The 17,983-nt window shown below is 40.1% G+C and overlaps 1 protein-coding gene across 1 annotated transcript; it reads right to left on the bottom strand.

The window, feature by feature from the left end:
- Window positions 1-16,750: 16,750 nt before the first annotated feature.
- LOC125605640 lies at window positions 16,751-17,620 on the bottom strand. Its single transcript, XM_048775265.1, has one exon. The coding sequence runs from the start codon at window positions 17,618-17,620 to the stop codon at window positions 16,751-16,753; it is 870 nt and encodes a 289-aa protein (XP_048631222.1).
- Between the last annotated feature and the right edge of the window lie 363 nt (window positions 17,621-17,983).

The following is a 17,983-nucleotide window of genomic DNA, read 5'->3' as shown; positions in this document are numbered from 1 at the left end:
TTGGGTGTGTTGAAGCAGGGGAAGCAAGTAGCAGTCACGGTAGCAAGCGACAGAGAGGCAGCATGATTCAGAGCAGTGGTGAGGTTTGTAAGGAGGTGACTGAGACTACAGATGATCAGGGAGGCGCGGTGGGCCCAGAACCACCTCTTCCACCATGAGGACACTGGCTTGGAACTGTCGAGGTCTGCGCATTGACTCGACAGTTCGACGCCTCAAAGAGATAAACAGAAAATATCTCTTGGACATCATATGCCTGTCTGAAACGAAGCAGCAAGATGACTACATCCGAGACATAGGAGCTCAACTTGGTCTTTTACCTTCTGTTATTGTAACACGTCAGGGTACTGGTGGTGGTTTGGTTATTTTTACTAGGCAGCATGTACAGTTATCTATTCTTAGTCAGTCATCAAATCTCGTTGATTGTAATGTTCAGTTAAATGGAATTCAGTTTCACTTTTCTTTTGTTTACGGTCACCCTAACCCTGCGTTGGGACACCATACATGGGAGAAGTTAATGAGATTGAGTTTTGGAAGAAGAAATCAACCGTGGATTATTCTTGGAGATTTCAATGAAATCTTAGGGAATCATGAGAAGAGGGGAGGAAGAATCAGACCTGAGGCCTCCTTTCAGGAATTTGGACAGATGGTTAGAACTTGTGACTTTACAGACATTATGACTGTTGGTAACAGATTTTCTTGGGCTGGAAAGAGAGGTCATCATCTAGTAGAATGCTGCCTTGATCGTGTTATGGCTAATAGTCAGTGGTCGAATCTATTCCCTGCTTCTGTAACAGCGTTTTTAGAGATTGGAGAATCTGATCATCGCCCCCTGGTGACATTTATATCAGCTGAAGAAGAACTCCCAATACGGTACTTTAAGTTTGATAGTAGGATGGTAAATAAAGAGGGATTCCCTGAATCAGTTAGGAAAGGATGGAAGGGTTCTGGCCAGTCACAACTTCTACGAATTCCTATGGTACAAAGACTTAATAGATGCAGAAAGGAAATCTCCATTTGAAAAAGACAAAACAAAACCAATGCTGCTGAGAAAATTGAGTCATTAAGAAGGCAACTGGATCAGGCCGTTGTAACGGCCAGTGTTACTACACAGGAGCAAAATGAAATTAAATATCAATTACATCAGGCCTACCTTGAGGAAGAGATCTATTGGAAACAAAAGAGCAGAGTAATGTGGCTGAGATCTGGTGATAGGAACACCAGCTATTTTCATGCGATCACTAAGGCAAAAAGGATTCGTAATACTCTCACTACAATACAAGATGATGATGGAGTTATCTTCAGAGGTCAAAACGACATCTCTAATGTAGCGATTAAGTATTTGCAAAGTTTATATACATCGTCTCCTACTAACCAACAGCTCTATGAGAGTATATTTCAAGGTTTTGAGAAGCGTGTTACTGATGATATGAATCAAGACCTTATCAGGAGAGTAACAGAAGATGAAGTTAGAGAAGCAGTCTTTGATACAGGACCGAACCGAACACCGGGACCTGATGGCTTCTCAGCAGCTTTCTATCAAAAGCTTTGGGAAGATATTAAAGATGATCTGATGCAAGAGGTATCATCTTTCTTTGAAGGGGATGGTCTGGATACAACACATAATCACACAAACCTGTGCCTTATCCCAAAGGTGTACCCGCCAACTGGTATGAAAGAGTTCAGACCTATTGCGTTATGTAATTGATACGCCCTAAAATAGGGAAGGATCACTCGACCGGACTAAAGGGATATGAACTCGCCAAAAGGGAGAACTGATGGATTGAACGGTGACACAATGGGTTGCGGATGGCCCAATGATACTACCAGACTTCAGTTGGTGCTTGATATGACTCACAAGTCCACCAAAAGAAGGATTTCTAAACGTTGCCTGATATGACGCACAGGTCCAACGAATTAGAGGCTGTTTACTCGGAGATAACCTCACCAAGAAACAAAGAAGTGTTCTACAAAGAACAAATAGATAAACTCAAATAAAAGGGGAAAAAGCTTATCTTATTTCGTGGCTCTTAGGCCCTATATATAGGATTACAAGTTGTAGAAATCCAAAGAAGAATGTGCTAAAAACAAGACATGGAAACTAGAAATGAAGACTTTGACTAAAGACCGAAATTAATGATTTTTGTTGAATTCTTTTTCCCATGCACGACCAAGACTTCCTTGCTGACTCCCTCTTGGCATTCTTGATGAGAATGGGCTTGAAATGGACTGAGGAAAGGTCTGGTCGAATTTGGTGTAAAACCGACCCAAATTGAATTTGTTATGAATTTTTCTTTGGGCTGAAAAATGCTCATTTCGCCCAGCAACTAAACCAGCTCCATCTTCAGTGTCACTTAGCTCATTCAGCTCCAAGCTAGTATCACTTAGCTCACTCAGCTCATCTAGCTCATCTACTATCACTTCAGCTGGTTTCAGCTCAAGCATACTCTCTTCAGCTGGTTCCAGCTCGTCCTCAGTCTCATCAGCTGGTTTTAGATCAGTATCCTCACCATTAATCCATCCTGGTTTGTCTTTTGTTGAAGAATCATCTGGCTCAGCCATGGTCGCATCATCCTGGCCCGGGTCTATGATCCGAGGCGCATCATTCCCTCCCTCTTGAAAAGGATTTGACCTCAAATCCATTTTACCTGTATCAAAAGGAAATGAATCAGACAAAAAGAATTTAAAAATCATGTAAAATTTAGTGAAGGAAAATTTTGGAAAGAAACTTCCTTGGAGTTTTGAAGTTGGTTTCCTCGAGTACATGCATCTCCAAGTCTTAAACTGATAAGCACGATCTCTGCTTCTGTTCCTGACACCTCTTGGAGACTGATCCTGTTTATCCTGGACACTCAAAACAAACATTAAAATACCAGGATCATATGTACAAGACAAGTACTTGTTCAGATCATAAACCAAAGTTTCTTTCCCTAGAACATGTAGCACACGTTTCAGATCATCATGAAGCCTATCAAAGTAAGTCTTGTACACCAGAATGGTGTCAGGGCACGTGATAGCACAGTTCCTAAAGAACAAATTCAAATCATGCGCAAGTTTCTCAGATTTAGAACACAAAAGATTAAGTTCAAATTGAGAATTTCTTATCCAAGGCTCAGCATGTTTATCAAAGAAGGTGTTGTAAATCAGAATGTTTTCGAGGCATGAACTACCATAGAACATTTCCAAAACGTGCCTAACTTGATCAGATTCAGAACACAAAAGTTTTAGTTCAAGATCAGATTCAGAATAAGAATGGACAGGTTTCAAAACAGAATCACCACAAAAATCTGTTTCAGCTTTATGTGAATTCTGTTCCAGCAATGTGCTAACCATAAAATCTTCCAAAGCATATGAGGATGCAAACAAAATTCCAGTGATCAGTTCATGTCCATAAGATCTCAGACTAAAGCTATTTTCTTTGAAGACAAATGAATCAAACGATTTTCTAGAGCAGAAAACTAGTTGTTGCAAATCAAGCTCAGATGACTTTTCAAGATGATCAAGACCAGAAAGTTTTATGTCATTGGAACTGACTTTATCAAACAGATCAGGCAGAAAATTAATCAAATCAAGTTTCTCACAGTGCTCTTGAATGTATGTGGTCAAAGGCGTAGGAGTTGTGCCGGGATCAAAGCAAAGTTGGTTCTCCATGATGATGGATGTTATGCTTGGTGCTTCCGCTTCAAAGGTTGGACCAGGTTCGCCTTCCTCATCAAATATGGGACCTAGATCATCGTCCATGGGTCTCCTGGTGCCAAGAAGCAGTCCTTGATGTGAGTAGTCGAATGGTTCTTCCTTAAAATCCTGTGAAAATAGAACAAGACTACTCGGATGCTCCGGTTCAAAACAGGTTAGTCCATTAGTCTCTTCATCATCAAACATAAAATCAGATTTTGGAGATGGAAGATCACATTCATCCTCACAAATGATCAAACTTTCAATCATCTCTTCATCATACTCATCAAAAATTGGTAAAGAATCTGAAAAATCTTTTTGATCTTCAAGGTTGTTTTCAGATTTACCTTTGGGTTTTTCATTGATGAATAAGGAAGGCTTAGCTACAGATGCACGTGTGGTTGTGCTCTTCTTTTGGATCTTGCTGACGTCCTTGAGGGCTTTCACCACACCCTCCACAAGGTTGTCACAAAACTCCCAGACTTCAAACTGACTGAAAAGCCTTCTTTGATCAGCTTCAAACATCTTAACCTGAAAGTTCTCAACACAAAAGGTTAACAGATAAAAATAATCCTCACACTCTCAAGTGTTTGATCTCACCCACACAAGTGTTTCTCTCAGATTTTATGGTCACTCAAGAGTCTCCTCTCAAAGTTCTAAGAGAACAAATCAAATAACCCAATGGATTTCTCCAAGCAAGCAAGAGATGAACACAAGATAGAAAGATAAAGAGAATTGTTTTGAAATCCGTATTAACCACTCCAAGGCTGGATTTCTCCTCAGCCAGCAGGATTTCTCTTCCACCACCTAGCCAAATAAATCAAACTTTTTTTTTTCTTTTCTCTTTTTATTTGATAGATCTTTTTTTTTTTCTTTTCTTTTCTCTTTTTTTTTTTTATAGAAGAATGGCGATAGGTAAGGTAGTGGCCCGGATTTGAGATAGAAAGATGAAGAAGAAGTGTTTAGAAATGAAAGATGAGAAAGATGGATAGATAGTACCGGTTGAGTGGCTCTGATACCACTTGATACGCCCTAAAATAGGGAAGGATCACTCGACCGGACTAAAGGGATATGAACTCGCCAAAAGGGAGAACTGATGGATTGAACGGTGACACAATGGGTTGCGGATGGCCCAATGATACTACCAGACTTCAGTTGGTGCTTGATATGACTCACACTTGTTAGCATAATGACCGGTCCTATGGCATTTGAAGCACCTGGTGGAATGAGCTTTGCTTGTGGGTTTCACAGCTTTGCTTTTATCAAAAGAAATCTCATTAGTTTTCAAATCAGAATTTGAAAGATAAGGAGACTTACATTGCTGTTTTGGTGCCGAAGAAGTGTTGGTGTTTCCCTTCCTTTTGAGCTGTCGGATAGCATGAATTGCCTTATGCAACATCTTCTCCAAACTAGCATAAGTTTGAAGCTCGTTTTGATCAAGCACTACACGGTTGCTTCTCTTGGTTTTGGTGAAAAGACGATCACCACTTCTGACCCACTTCTCATCATTGGACCTGTTTTCTCTCTTCCTTTGTTTCTGCACAAAATCAAATTCATTAGAAGCAAACTGTCTCTTGTCAAAAATCAATTGCTTCTTTTCAACAATAGTTTTAAAAGGAAAGTAGACATCATCTTGTAGTGGTTTTGATTTCTTGAGAAGTCCAAACATCCTGAAACACTTAACAAAGTTAGCAAATAAAAATCCTCACACTCTCAAAGTGTTTAGCTCACGATTTTTAGATGGTCACTCAGAGTTCTTTCACTGGTTCAAAGGATGATAGGCAGTCAAAATTCAGCAATCAAAACCCAAAACAAACTTTGTGAGAAAAAGAAAAGAGAAGGTAAGATGAAGAGATTTTTGATATGGATCCGCCTTAACTGTCCTAAGGCTGGATTTCTCTTCAGCCAGCAGGGTTTCTCTTCCACCACTCCCCCTGGATTTCTCTTCAGAAGTGATTCACGCCAAAACTTTTTTTTTTTTTTTATCGATTTTTTTTTTTTTTTTTTTTTATAATAGGCGATCACAAGGGAGTAAAGGAACAGCCCGGATCCAAGAAATAAGAAAAGAAAAAAACGTGGAGAGATGAGAAGATGAGAGATGAAAGAAAACAAACCAGCCAAAGTGGCTCTGATACCATTTAAGACGAAACTGCATTTAAGACGAAACTAGGATTGTATGAGTGGCTTGTCATGCCATTTGGTCTTACTAATGCACCTAGCACTTTTATGCGTTTGATGAATCATATCTTAAGGTCTTTTATTGGCCATTTCGTGGTTGTTTACTTTGATGATATTCTCATCTACAGCAAGAATCTTGATGATCATAAGATACACTTGAAATCTGTTCTTGATGTCTACGAAAAGAAAAACTTTTTGCAAATCTTGAAAAATGCTCTTTTGGAACAGATCACGTGGTGTTCTTAGGCTTTGTTGTAGGTGCTGATGGGCTCAGAGTGGACGAGGAAAAGATCAAAGCCATCCGAGATTGGCCGAGTCCAACGACCGTGGGCGAAGTAAGAAGTTTCCATGGCCTAGCCGGCTTCTACAGACGGTTCGTCCAGGATTTCAGTACCATAGCCGCTCCGCTTACTGAGGTAATCAAAAAGAACGTGGGGTTCAAGTGGGAACAAGCCCAAGAGGAGGCATTCCAGATTCTAAAAGGGAAGTTAACTCATGCTCCTTTGCTTACTCTACCTGATTTCTCTAAGACTTTTGAGATCGAATGTGATGCTTCGGGTGTTGGTATTGGTGCTGTTCTCATGCAGGATTGGAAACCCATTGCTTACTTCAGTGAGAAACTTGGAGGAGCCACGCTCAACTACCCCACTTATGACAAGGAGTTGTATGCTTTGGTGAGGGCTCTTCAGACATGGCAGCATTATCTTTGGCCAAAAGAGTTTGTGATCCACACTGATCATCAGTCCTTGAAACACCTTAAGGGCCAGCAGAAGCTGAACAAGAGACATGCCCGTTGGGTCGAGTTCATTGAGACCTTTCCTTATGTGATCAAATACAAACAAGGTAAGGACAATGTGGTGGCTGATGCCTTGTCCAGGAGGTATGTTCTTCTTTCAGCTCTTGAAACAAAGTTGCTTGGTTTTGAATTTATCAAAGATCTGTATGCAACTGATTCGGATTTCAAAGAAGTGTTCATAAAGTGTTCAAAAACGGCCTATGGAAAGTACTATCAAGCTTCTGGATTTTTATTCTTTGATAACCGTTTGTGTGTGCCCCAATGTTCTTTGAGGGAATTGTTTCTCAGGGAAGCTCATGGAGGAGGCCTTATGGGACACTTTGGAGTCAAGAAAACGCACAAGGTGGTGAATGAGCACTTCTATTGGCCGAGCTTGATGAAGGATGTGGAACGGGTCTGTGGCCGATGTGTGGTTTGCAAGAAAGCCAAGTCTAAATCTAAAAACCAAGGTTTGTATTCTGCTCTTCCCATTCCTTCTCATCCTTGGGTAGACATATCTATGGATTTTGTGCTTGGATTGCCTAGGTCTAAATCTGGTCGAGACTCTATCTTTGTTGTGGTCGATAGATTCTCTAAAATGGCTCATTTCATACCTTGTCATAAGACTGATGATGCTGTGCAAGTTGCTGATCTATTCTTTAGGGAAATTGTTAGATTGCACGGAATGCCTAAGACTATTGTTTCTGATCGTGATGCTAAGTTCCTTAGTTATTTCTGGAAAACGTTATGGTCTAAACTAGGAACTAGATTGATGTTTTCCACCACTTGTCATCCTCAAACTGATGGACAAACTGAAGTTGTGAACCGAACCTTGTCTGCATTGCTTAGGTCATTGGTTAAGAAAAATCTTAGACTTTGGGAAGAATGTTTGCCTCATGTTGAATTCGCTTACAATCATTCATTGCATTCTTCTACTAAATTCTCTCCTTTTGAGGTTGTTTATGGTTTCAATCCCTTATCTCCACTTGATCTTTTGCCTTTGCCTTTAAGTGAAAGAGTTAGTACAGATGGCAAGAGGAAAGCTGATACAATCAAGAAGTTGCATGAGACAGTTCGTGCGAACATTGAAGCCAAGACCGAGGTGTACACAAGGAAGGCAAACAAGAAGAAAAAGAAGGTCATTTTTGAGGAGGGTGATCTTGTTTGGGTTCATCTTAGGAAGGAACGATTTCCGGAAGAAAGAAAGTCCAAACTCATGCCAAGGGTCGATGGTCCTTTCCAGATTCTTAAGAAAATCCATGACAATGCTTATCAGCTTGACTTGCAAGGTAAGTATGACATTTCCTCAAGCTTTAATGTTTCTGATTTATCTCCTTTTCTTGCAGATGATCCAGATTTGTGGACAAATCCTTTTCAAGAGGGAGGGAATGATGTGCCTCAGTACATGGATCAGCACATGGAACCAAGCCAGGATGGAGAACAGGACGATCAGATCATTCCAACCGAGGTTCAGGCAGACGACCGTTCCAGACAGACACACCGAGCCGTGTACCGGATCGACCCGCACGCAGCCGGAAAAGAACTAAGGCTAGAACCATGTCCAGATGACCAAACCGACCGTACCGGAGCCCGTCTTTCCCGACCAACTCGCCAAGCCAAGACTGATGGTCGAGCAGGAACCCACTTGGGTCGAGTGGAAATCGAGACAGACCATAGTCTTTCCCTTTTGGTCCGTCTGATCCGAGCCGAGTGTCCCGATGAACGTACTGATGGATCAACCGGCCAGTATGATCAGTTCTTGAATTTTGATGATCAAAATTTCTCTAAGGCACGGATTCTACAACTGTCCAAGGACTTGGGTCGTGCTGGAACCAAGTTGGCGCATGAGCCTTACCCGGCTGACCGTCCGGAACGCGCCACGCCCGTTTTGCTCCTTACCGCGAAGGAACCACTTGGTTCAGACGAACCTGGACGTTAGCCGAAGAGTCATCTTTGACCAGATCTGGAATTTAAGAGTTTAATACATTGTCTTTCAAAATTCTAGTCAGATTCGATTTACTAAGTCTATCTTTAATACATTCATATGTCTCTTTCTATTCCTCAAGTAGTATAAATATGTAAACACTTCTATCAATAAAATCATTCCATTTTCTTTCAACTTCTTTTTGAGTCTTTACTCTTTGTTCTTTGTTTAGAACTTTTCTAGTTTTCTTGGTGTGGCTAGCTCCAAGCGAACGCCCTTGTCCGTTGGTCTTGTGAGTCATATCAAGCAACGGTTCAAGATTGCCTCTTTGTTGGACCGGTGAGTCACATCCGGCAACAATCTGGTTCGGGAATATCAAAGGCCACTCCGCAACCTTTGTGCGACCCCTCATTCCATCAGTTCTCCTCTTGGAGTTCATATCTTTTCTCAAAATCCGGTCGAGTGATCCTTCCCTATTTTTGGGGCGTATCAAGTGGTATCATCCGGACAGTCCCGCAAGCGTCCTTATCTTTACCCCGTGCATCCATCTGGTTCGGATGAACCTGGACAGTAGCCGAAGGGTTTCCTTGACCAGAACGTGGACCGAATGGTCATCTTTGACTAATCTGCATGGAAGACTGAGTCTTTGACTCATTAATAATATTCTAGTCAATGTGTCTATTTTCTATGCCTTGTTTTCCCACAATTCTCTTTAATTCTCTTTGACTACAAGTAGTATAAATATGTAGTCCCTTTGATGAATAAAATCAGTTCATTTTGGTTGTTTATTTTCGATTCTTCTTTTCTCTGAGTGAGAGAGAGAGTTCTTAGCTAGTTCATCGGTTTGAACCAGCTTGTTGATTTGGTGGTCAGCCAATCATCTTTGTGTCGTTTGGTGGTTAGCCAAACACACCTTCATCGTTTCTTAGGTGGTTAGCCTTAGATCGTGGTATATCAAGAGTCATTCCGCATCTCTTGACGATCCATTCATTCCATTCCAGTTCCAGAAGTGCCATCGCCTTCTCGGTTCATATCAAACACCCGGCCAAAGCCATCCTTCCCGTTTTGGGCGTATCAACTTGGTATCAGAGCCACTCAACCGGTACTATCTATCCATCTTTCTCATCTTTCATTTCTAAACACTTCTTCTTCATCTTTCTATCTCAAATCCGGGCCACTACCTTACCTATCGCCATTCTTCTATTAAAAAAAAAAAAGAGAAAAGAAAAGAAAAAAAAAAAAAAAAAGATCTATCAAAAAAAAAGAGAAAAGAAAAAAAAAAGTTTGATTTATTTGGCTAGGTGGTGGAAGAGAAATCCTGCTGGCTGAGGAGAAATCCAGCCTTGGAGTGGTTAATACGGATTTCAAAACAATTCTCTTTATCTTTCTATCTTGTGTTCATCTCTTGCTTGCTTGGAGAAATCCATTGGGTTATTTGATTTGTTCTCTTAGAACTTTGAGAGGAGACTCTTGAGTGACCATAAAATCTGAGAGAAACACTTGTGTGGGTGAGATCAAACACTTGAGAGTGTGAGGATTATTTTTATCTGTTAACCTTTTGTGTTGAGAACTTTCAGGTTAAGATGTTTGAAGCTGATCAAAGAAGGCTTTTCAGTCAGTTTGAAGTCTGGGAGTTTTGTGACAACCTTGTGGAGGGTGTGGTGAAAGCCCTCAAGGACGTCAGCAAGATCCAAAAGAAGAGCACAACCACACGTGCATCTGTAGCTAAGCCTTCCTTATTCATCAATGAAAAACCCAAAGGTAAATCTGAAAACAACCTTGAAGATCAAAAAGATTTTTCAGATTCTTTACCAATTTTTGATGAGTATGATGAAGAGATGATTGAAAGTTTGATCATTTGTGAGGATGAATGTGATCTTCCATCTCCAAAATCTGATTTTATGTTTGATGATGAAGAGACTAATGGACTAACCTGTTTTGAACCGGAGCATCCGAGTAGTCTTGTTCTATTTTCACAGGATTTTAAGGAAGAACCATTCGACTACTCACATCAAGGACTGCTTCTTGGCACCAGGAGACCCATGGACGATGATCTAGGTCCCATATTTGATGAGGAAGGCGAACCTGGTCCAACCTTTGAAGCGGAAGCACCAAGCATAACATCCATCATCATGGAGAACCAACTTTGCTTTGATCCCGGCACAACTCCTACGCCTTTGACCACATACATTCAAGAGCACTGTGAGAAACTTGATTTGATTAATTTTCTGCCTGATCTGTTTGATAAAGTCAGTTCCAATGACATAAAACTTTCTGGTCTTGATCATCTTGAAAAGTCATCTGAGCTTGATTTGCAACAACTAGTTTTCTGCTCTAGAAAATCGTTTGATTCATTTGTCTTCAAAGAAAATAGCTTTAGTCTGAGATCTTATGGACATGAACTGATCACTGGAATTTTGTTTGCATCCTCATATGCTTTGGAAGATTTTATGGTTAGCACATTGCTGGAACAGAATTCACATAAAGCTGAAACAGATTTTTGTGGTGATTCTGTTTTGAAACCTGTCCATTCTTATTCTGAATCTGATCTTGAACTAAAACTTTTGTGTTCTGAATCTGATCAAGTTAGGCACGTTTTGGAAATGTTCTATGGTAGTTCATGCCTCGAAAACATTCTGATTTACAACACCTTCTTTGATAAACATGCTGAGCCTTGGATAAGAAATTCTCAATTTGAACTTAATCTTTTGTGTTCTAAATCTGAGAAACTTGCGCATGATTTGAATTTGTTCTTTAGGAACTGTGCTATCACGTGCCCTGACACCATTCTGGTGTACAAGACTTACTTTGATAGGCTTCATGATGATCTGAAACGTGTGCTACATGTTCTAGGGAAAGAAACTTTGGTTTATGATCTGAACAAGTACTTGTCTTGTACATATGATCCTGGTATTTTAATGTTTGTTTTGAGTGTCCAGGATAAACAGGATCAGTCTCCAAGAGGTGTCAGGAACAGAAGCAGAGATCGTGCTTATCAGTTTAAGACTTGGAGATGCATGTACTCGAGGAAACCAACTTCAAAACTCCAAGGAAGTTTCTTTCCAAAATTTTCCTTCACTAAATTTTACATGATTTTTAAATTCTTTTTGTCTGATTCATTTCCTTTTGATACAGGTAAAATGGATTTGAGGTCAAATCCTTTTCAAGAGGGAGGGAATGATGCGCCTCGGATCATAGACCCGGGCCAGGATGATGCGACCATGGCTGAGCCAGATGATTCTTCAACAAAAGACAAACCAGGATGGATTAATGGTGAGGATACTGATCTAAAACCAGCTGATGAGACTGAGGACGAGCTGGAACCAGCTGAAGAGAGTATGCTTGAGCTGAAACCAGCTGAAGTGATAGTAGATGAGCTAGATGAGCTGAGTGAGCTAAGTGATACTAGCTTGGAGCTGAATGAGCTAAGTGACACTGAAGATGGAGCTGGTTTAGTTGCTGGGCGAAATGAGCATTTTTCAGCCCAAAGAAAAATTCATAACAAATTCAATTTGGGTCGGTTTTACACCAAATTCGACCAGACCTTTCCTCAGTCCATTTCAAGCCCATTCTCATCAAGAATGCCAAGAGGGAGTCAGCAAGGAAGTCTTGGTCGTGCATGGGAAAAAGAATTCAACAAAAATCATTAATTTCGGTCTTTAGTCAAAGTCTTCATTTCTAGTTTCCATGTCTTGTTTTTAGCACATTCTTCTTTGGATTTCTACAACTTGTAATCCTATATATAGGGCCTAAGAGCCACGAAATAAGAGAAGCTTTTTCCCCTTTTATTTGAGTTTATCTATTTGTTCTTTGTAGAACACTTCTTTGTTTCTTGGTGAGGTTATCTCCGAGTAAACAGCCTCTAATTCGTTGGACCTGTGCGTCATATCAGGCAACGTTTAGAAATCCTTCTTTTGGTGGACTTGTGAGTCATATCAAGCACCAACTGAAGTCTGGTAGTATCATTGGGCCATCCGCAACCCATTGTGTCACCGTTCAATCCATCAGTTCTCCTTTTTGGCGAGTTCATATCCCTTTAGTCCGGTCGAGTGATCCTTCCCTATTTTAGGGCGTATTAAGAAAGATGCGCCTCGGATCATAGACCCGGGCCAGGATGATGCGACCATGGCTGAGCCAGATGATTCTTCAACAAAAGACAAACCAGGATGGATTAATGGTGAGGATACTGATCTAAAACCAGCTGATGAGACTGAGGACGAGCTGGAACCAGCTAAAGAGAGTATGCTTGAGCTGAAACCAGCTGAAGTGATAGTAGATGAGCTAGATGAGCTGAGTGAGCTAAGTGATACTAGCTTGGAGCTGAATGAGCTAAGTGACACTGAAGATGGAGCTGGTTTAGTTGCTGGGCGAAATGAGCATTTTTCAGCCCAAAGAAAAATTCATAACAAATTCAATTTGGGTCGGTTTTACACCAAATTCGACCAGACCTTTCCTCAGTCCATTTCAAGCCCATTCTCATCAAGAATGCCAAGAGGGAGTCAGCAAGGAAGTCTTGGTCGTGCATGGGAAAAAGAATTCAACAAAAATCATTAATTTCGGTCTTTAGTCAAAGTCTTCATTTCTAGTTTCCATGTCTTGTTTTTAGCACATTCTTCTTTGGATTTCTACAACTTGTAATCCTATATATAGGGCCTAAGAGCCACGAAATAAGATAAGCTTTTTTCCCCTTTTATTTGAGTTTATCTATTTGTTCTTTGTAGAACACTTCTTTGTTTCTTGGTGAGGTTATCTCCGAGTAAACAGCCTCTAATTCGTTGGACCTGTGCGTCATATCAGGCAACGTTTAGAAATCCTTCTTTTGGTGGACTTGTGAGTCATATCAAGCACCAACTGAAGTCTGGTAGTATCATTGGGCCATCCGCAACCCATTGTGTCACCGTTCAATCCATCAGTTCTCCCTTTTGGCGAGTTCATATCCCTTTAGTCCGGTCGAGTGATCCTTCCCTATTTTAGGGCGTATCAGTAATGTTGCTTATAAAATCTTCGCTAAGATTCTAGTTAACAGACTGAAGCAGCATCTGAACAACATCATCTCTGAGAATCAGAATGCTTTCATTCCTGGGCGTGTCATAACTAATAATATAGTTATAGCACACAAAGTTTTTCACAGTCTCAAGGCAAGAAAGAGGCAAGCTACTTCATATATGGCTGTGAAAACAGATATTACAAAAGCTTATAATAGGCTCGAGTGGCGGTTTTTGGAGAAAAAAATGATGCATATGGGATTTGATGCTAAATGGATCAACTGGATAATGAACTGCATCTCAACAGTTTCATACTCAGTGATTATCAATGGAACTCCGGAAGGACACATAACACCACAGCGCGGCATCAGACAGGGAGATCCTTTGTCTCCCTATCTCTTCATATTATGCGCAGAAGTTCTCTATCATATGATGAATAAAGCTATGGAGAATCGATCTTTGATCGGTATTAAGATAGCAATTAGAGCTCCTCCGGTTAATCATCTATTATTTGCTGATGATTCTCTGTTCTTCTCATTGGCAAACATCAAGGCAGCAAAGAAACTGAAAAGAATTTTTGCGGAATATGAAGATATCTCTGGACAAGCAATCAACCTTACTTAGTCTTCAATAACGTTTGGATCGAAGGTTCGAGCAGTTGTGAAAACTCAAATGCGAAATGTATTGGGTATACATAATGAGGGAGGTATTGGAAAATACCTAGGACTGCCGGAGCAGTTTGGTGCTAAGAAGAGTGAGATGTTTGCTTTCATACTTGAAAGAGTCAGAGCTGTTACACAAGGTTGGAAACAACGGCATCTCTCTTTAGGAGGTAAAGAGACTTTGTTGAAAGCAGTAGCTCAAGCTATGCCTATATACTCGATGGGTGTTTTTAAATTACCTAAGGAAGTTTGTGATGCCATCAATAGTATATTGGCTCAATTCTGGTGGAGTAATGGAGATAGGAAAGGTCTACATTGGTATGCTTGGAAGAGGGTATGTATACCAAAAAGAGAAGGCAGGCTCGGATTTAAAGATCTTCAACTATTCAATCAAGCCTTGTTAGGCAAGCAAGTCTGGAGAATTTTACAGAATCCTTCTTGTCTGATGGCTAGGATCCTTAAAGCTCGTTACTTCCCAGATTGTTGTATTCTTGAAGCTGGATCACAAAGAAAGGCTTCACATGGTTGGAAGTCAATTCTATATGGAAAAGAGTTGATTAAATCAGGGATGAGGTATGTGATTGGAGATGGAACCTCCATTAATACTTGGACGGATTCTTGGATCCCGGATCATCCACCTAGACCTCCACGAGCTTTAGGTGAAATTGAGTTATCTTCTCGAGTAAGTCATCTACTCTTGCCCAATAAAAGTAATTGGGATGAAGCAAAATTACGAGAGCTGATAGTGGAAGAAGATGTGGAATGTATCAAGAATATTAAGGTTAGTGCTATAGCCCAACAAGATCTCTTAGGGTGGCACTACAATGAAGATGGCATTTATACGGTTCAGTCTGGTTATTGGCTGGCAACTCATAGACCAGATGGTAACTTTCCAATTCCAGTCTATGGTGAACTCGAACCGAAGCAGAAAATATGGAAAATAGATTCCCCTACAAAGATAAAACACTTTCTATGGAAGTTGTCTTCGAAGTGTTTGGCAACAGGAGCTAACTTAAAAAGAAGACATATTACACCGGATGTGTTATGCAAGAGATGTGGAGTTGAGGAAGAAACAGAGAAGCACTTGTTCTTTGAATGTTTATACGCTAAACAGATTTGGAGAGATTCTGGTATAGCTAATAACATCATTAACGGCTCTGGATACTCTTTGGAAGAGAAGATAAAAGAGTGTCTACTCATCTGTACGTCATCACAACTGACTCACTTCCAAAATAAACCAATATGGATCCTCTGGAGGTTATGGAAGAGTATAAATATCCTTATATTTCAGAGAAAGCAAATACATTGGAGAAGGATCTTACAATATGCTTGTGAAGATGCAAAGGAGTGGCAAAGCATTGGAAGAATAGAGACAGCTTCATACCAACGAAGAAGAAGTTCAGAGATTAGATCTATTAACCATTGGACAAGACCACCGAATGGAATAATCAAGTGCAATGTAGATGGGAGTTTTGTTAATTCTCACTTGGCAGCAAAGGTGGGTTTTATTATTAGAGATGATCAAGGTATATACAAAGAAGCTGTCCAAGCAAAAGGTAATATAGTTCAAACAGCTTTGGAGAGTGAACTACAAGGTATACTTATGGCATTACAACATTGCTGGATCAGAGGCTACAAGAGGATCAGAATAGAGTCTGATTGTAAAAAGGCGGTGGATATACTAATCAACAACAAGCTACATTTTGGTGTATACAATTGGCCTAGAGAGATCAGATGGTGGTCAAGAAAGTTTGAAGTTTGTACACTATCTTGGGTGGCAAGGAATGCAAATCGAGTGGCTGATATCTTGGCAAAGACTGATATTAATATACCAAACAATAGGTTATTTGTATCTCATTATTTTGTACCAACAATGATACATAATTCTCTGCATGAGGATTATATACATTCAGCTTAATATCAATAAAATAGTCGTTATAAAAAAAAAAAAAAGACAAACTTGGAGTGAAGAAGATGAAGCAAGCTTTGAATAGTTTTTTTATATTAATTTTAGATAAATTCTTATTTTGATTCACTTAATTTCAATTTTCAGTGTGTTTTTAATTTCCTCGAATTTCAATAAACCAATAATTAAAGGAATTTTTTCAGCAAAGCGCTCGTTCTGCTTATTTTTGTTGTACAATGTATACATACTTTTGTTCTTAATGAGGTTATGATTTACATAGCTATTTACAATTTGAACAGATGTACATACGGGAACCTAATTAAGACTACATACCTTCATTGATGCTAGTGCCAAACATACTCTTCTTGTTAAAGGAGGAGGAGTTTGCATTTCCTTTCAAAGAAGACCATTGGTATCCATCATTGTCACTAGTGAGTTCCTTCTTTCTTTTCTTTTTTTCTTTTTGTAGTTTACAATTCCTCCCAAGTTTAACGAACCAAAACTCAAACCCACATGCAAATCTGCGTTTACATTCTTATCACAGAAACTTAAATCCATAGACAAAAAAAATAAGATAGTTTTTCTTTAATTAAAATAAAACACAACAATAAGATTCTAAAAGCATAAATAGATTTTGAGAGGGAGACACTATATTAGTAGTCTTTTCGGAATATAGTAAGGTAAGGAGGAAGGGAAAGGTCTTTGACAAAACTTCTGGTTAGTGTCGATCATGACAATGGCAAACTCGTGCTCTCTCAACATATAGACGCTGTTTTTGACTTTGCGGTTCGATTTAGATGGAATACAGATAGCTTCAGACTTGGAGAGTAAAATGCAGAGATGTCCAATGCCTTTGGTGTAAACAGCATTTCCTTCCTTGTCTATCTTCAACACAAGGAAATGATCCCATAAATTCAAAGTATTATTGGCAATGGGATGGCTTTCTGTGTACCACTTCACCATAAAAGTCTCATCAGTGTGTAACGACTCCACTAAGTAGTGTTGCTTCGTACAACAAGACTCTAATCTCTGCCACTTTTTCTCTGTCATTTCTGGAATTGGATCTTCATCGGGAAGCCGCAGCATCTGAATCTTTGGTTCCTTCATGTGTCTCCTAAGATCCCATGATCCGATGTAGTGGCCTCTAGAAGCGGGCATGGAGAACATGCCATCTCTCTTGGAGTACATTACATGGGAAGAGTAGAAGCTGGGGTCTGTGATTCTGATGTTGCTCCACTTGCAATCTCTCTGAGCAGGCCTGCACAAGCTTAGCTGAGGTCCCAAGAACTTGACAGCCACGATGCAGTCTTCATCCTCAGGAGAAGAAGAGGACATAGATACGTTGGTTACGATTTGGGTTTGGCAATGAGGTAGAGTTACAAAAGGAGGAAGAGGAATGCGTTTTGGGTCAGTATCAGGGAGATCTAGGTCATCTTGAAGACACACGACTCCGTTTTTCAAAGTTGCTACCCAGCCATGGGATGCTCCTATGATTCCTATCTCCTTCAGTAACTCCATAGGCACCTTAAGATAAGGAACCGAGATAGTTTCGCCAGATACTGGTTCCCATGATTCAGCACCCCTGACATAATAATACGAGAAGCACCTAGAAGAAGTGGTGAGGTTTCTCTGCGAAATGATAGTTTGTAAATAAACCAAACATACGAAAGCAAAAAAATAAAAAAGAAAAGACATGTGACTAAGACCAAGAGAAGATGGAGGTAGGTAGCTTACTCGGAGGGAAAGCCTGAGCCGCCTGAGAAGATGAGACATGGCTGCTTCTTCTTTTTTTGGAGTAAAAGCGAATATAAGAACACAATAAAAGTGAATATCCACTTTCATCCATTTAAATATCTGTATATTAATTGTCCCTTAATTGTA

This window comes from Brassica napus, unplaced genomic scaffold (assembly GCF_020379485.1).
Source record: "Brassica napus cultivar Da-Ae unplaced genomic scaffold, Da-Ae ScsIHWf_794;HRSCAF=1138, whole genome shotgun sequence".
Lineage (NCBI taxonomy): Eukaryota > Viridiplantae > Streptophyta > Magnoliopsida > Brassicales > Brassicaceae > Brassica > Brassica napus.
This window is presented reverse-complemented; position numbering and strand designations above follow the sequence as displayed.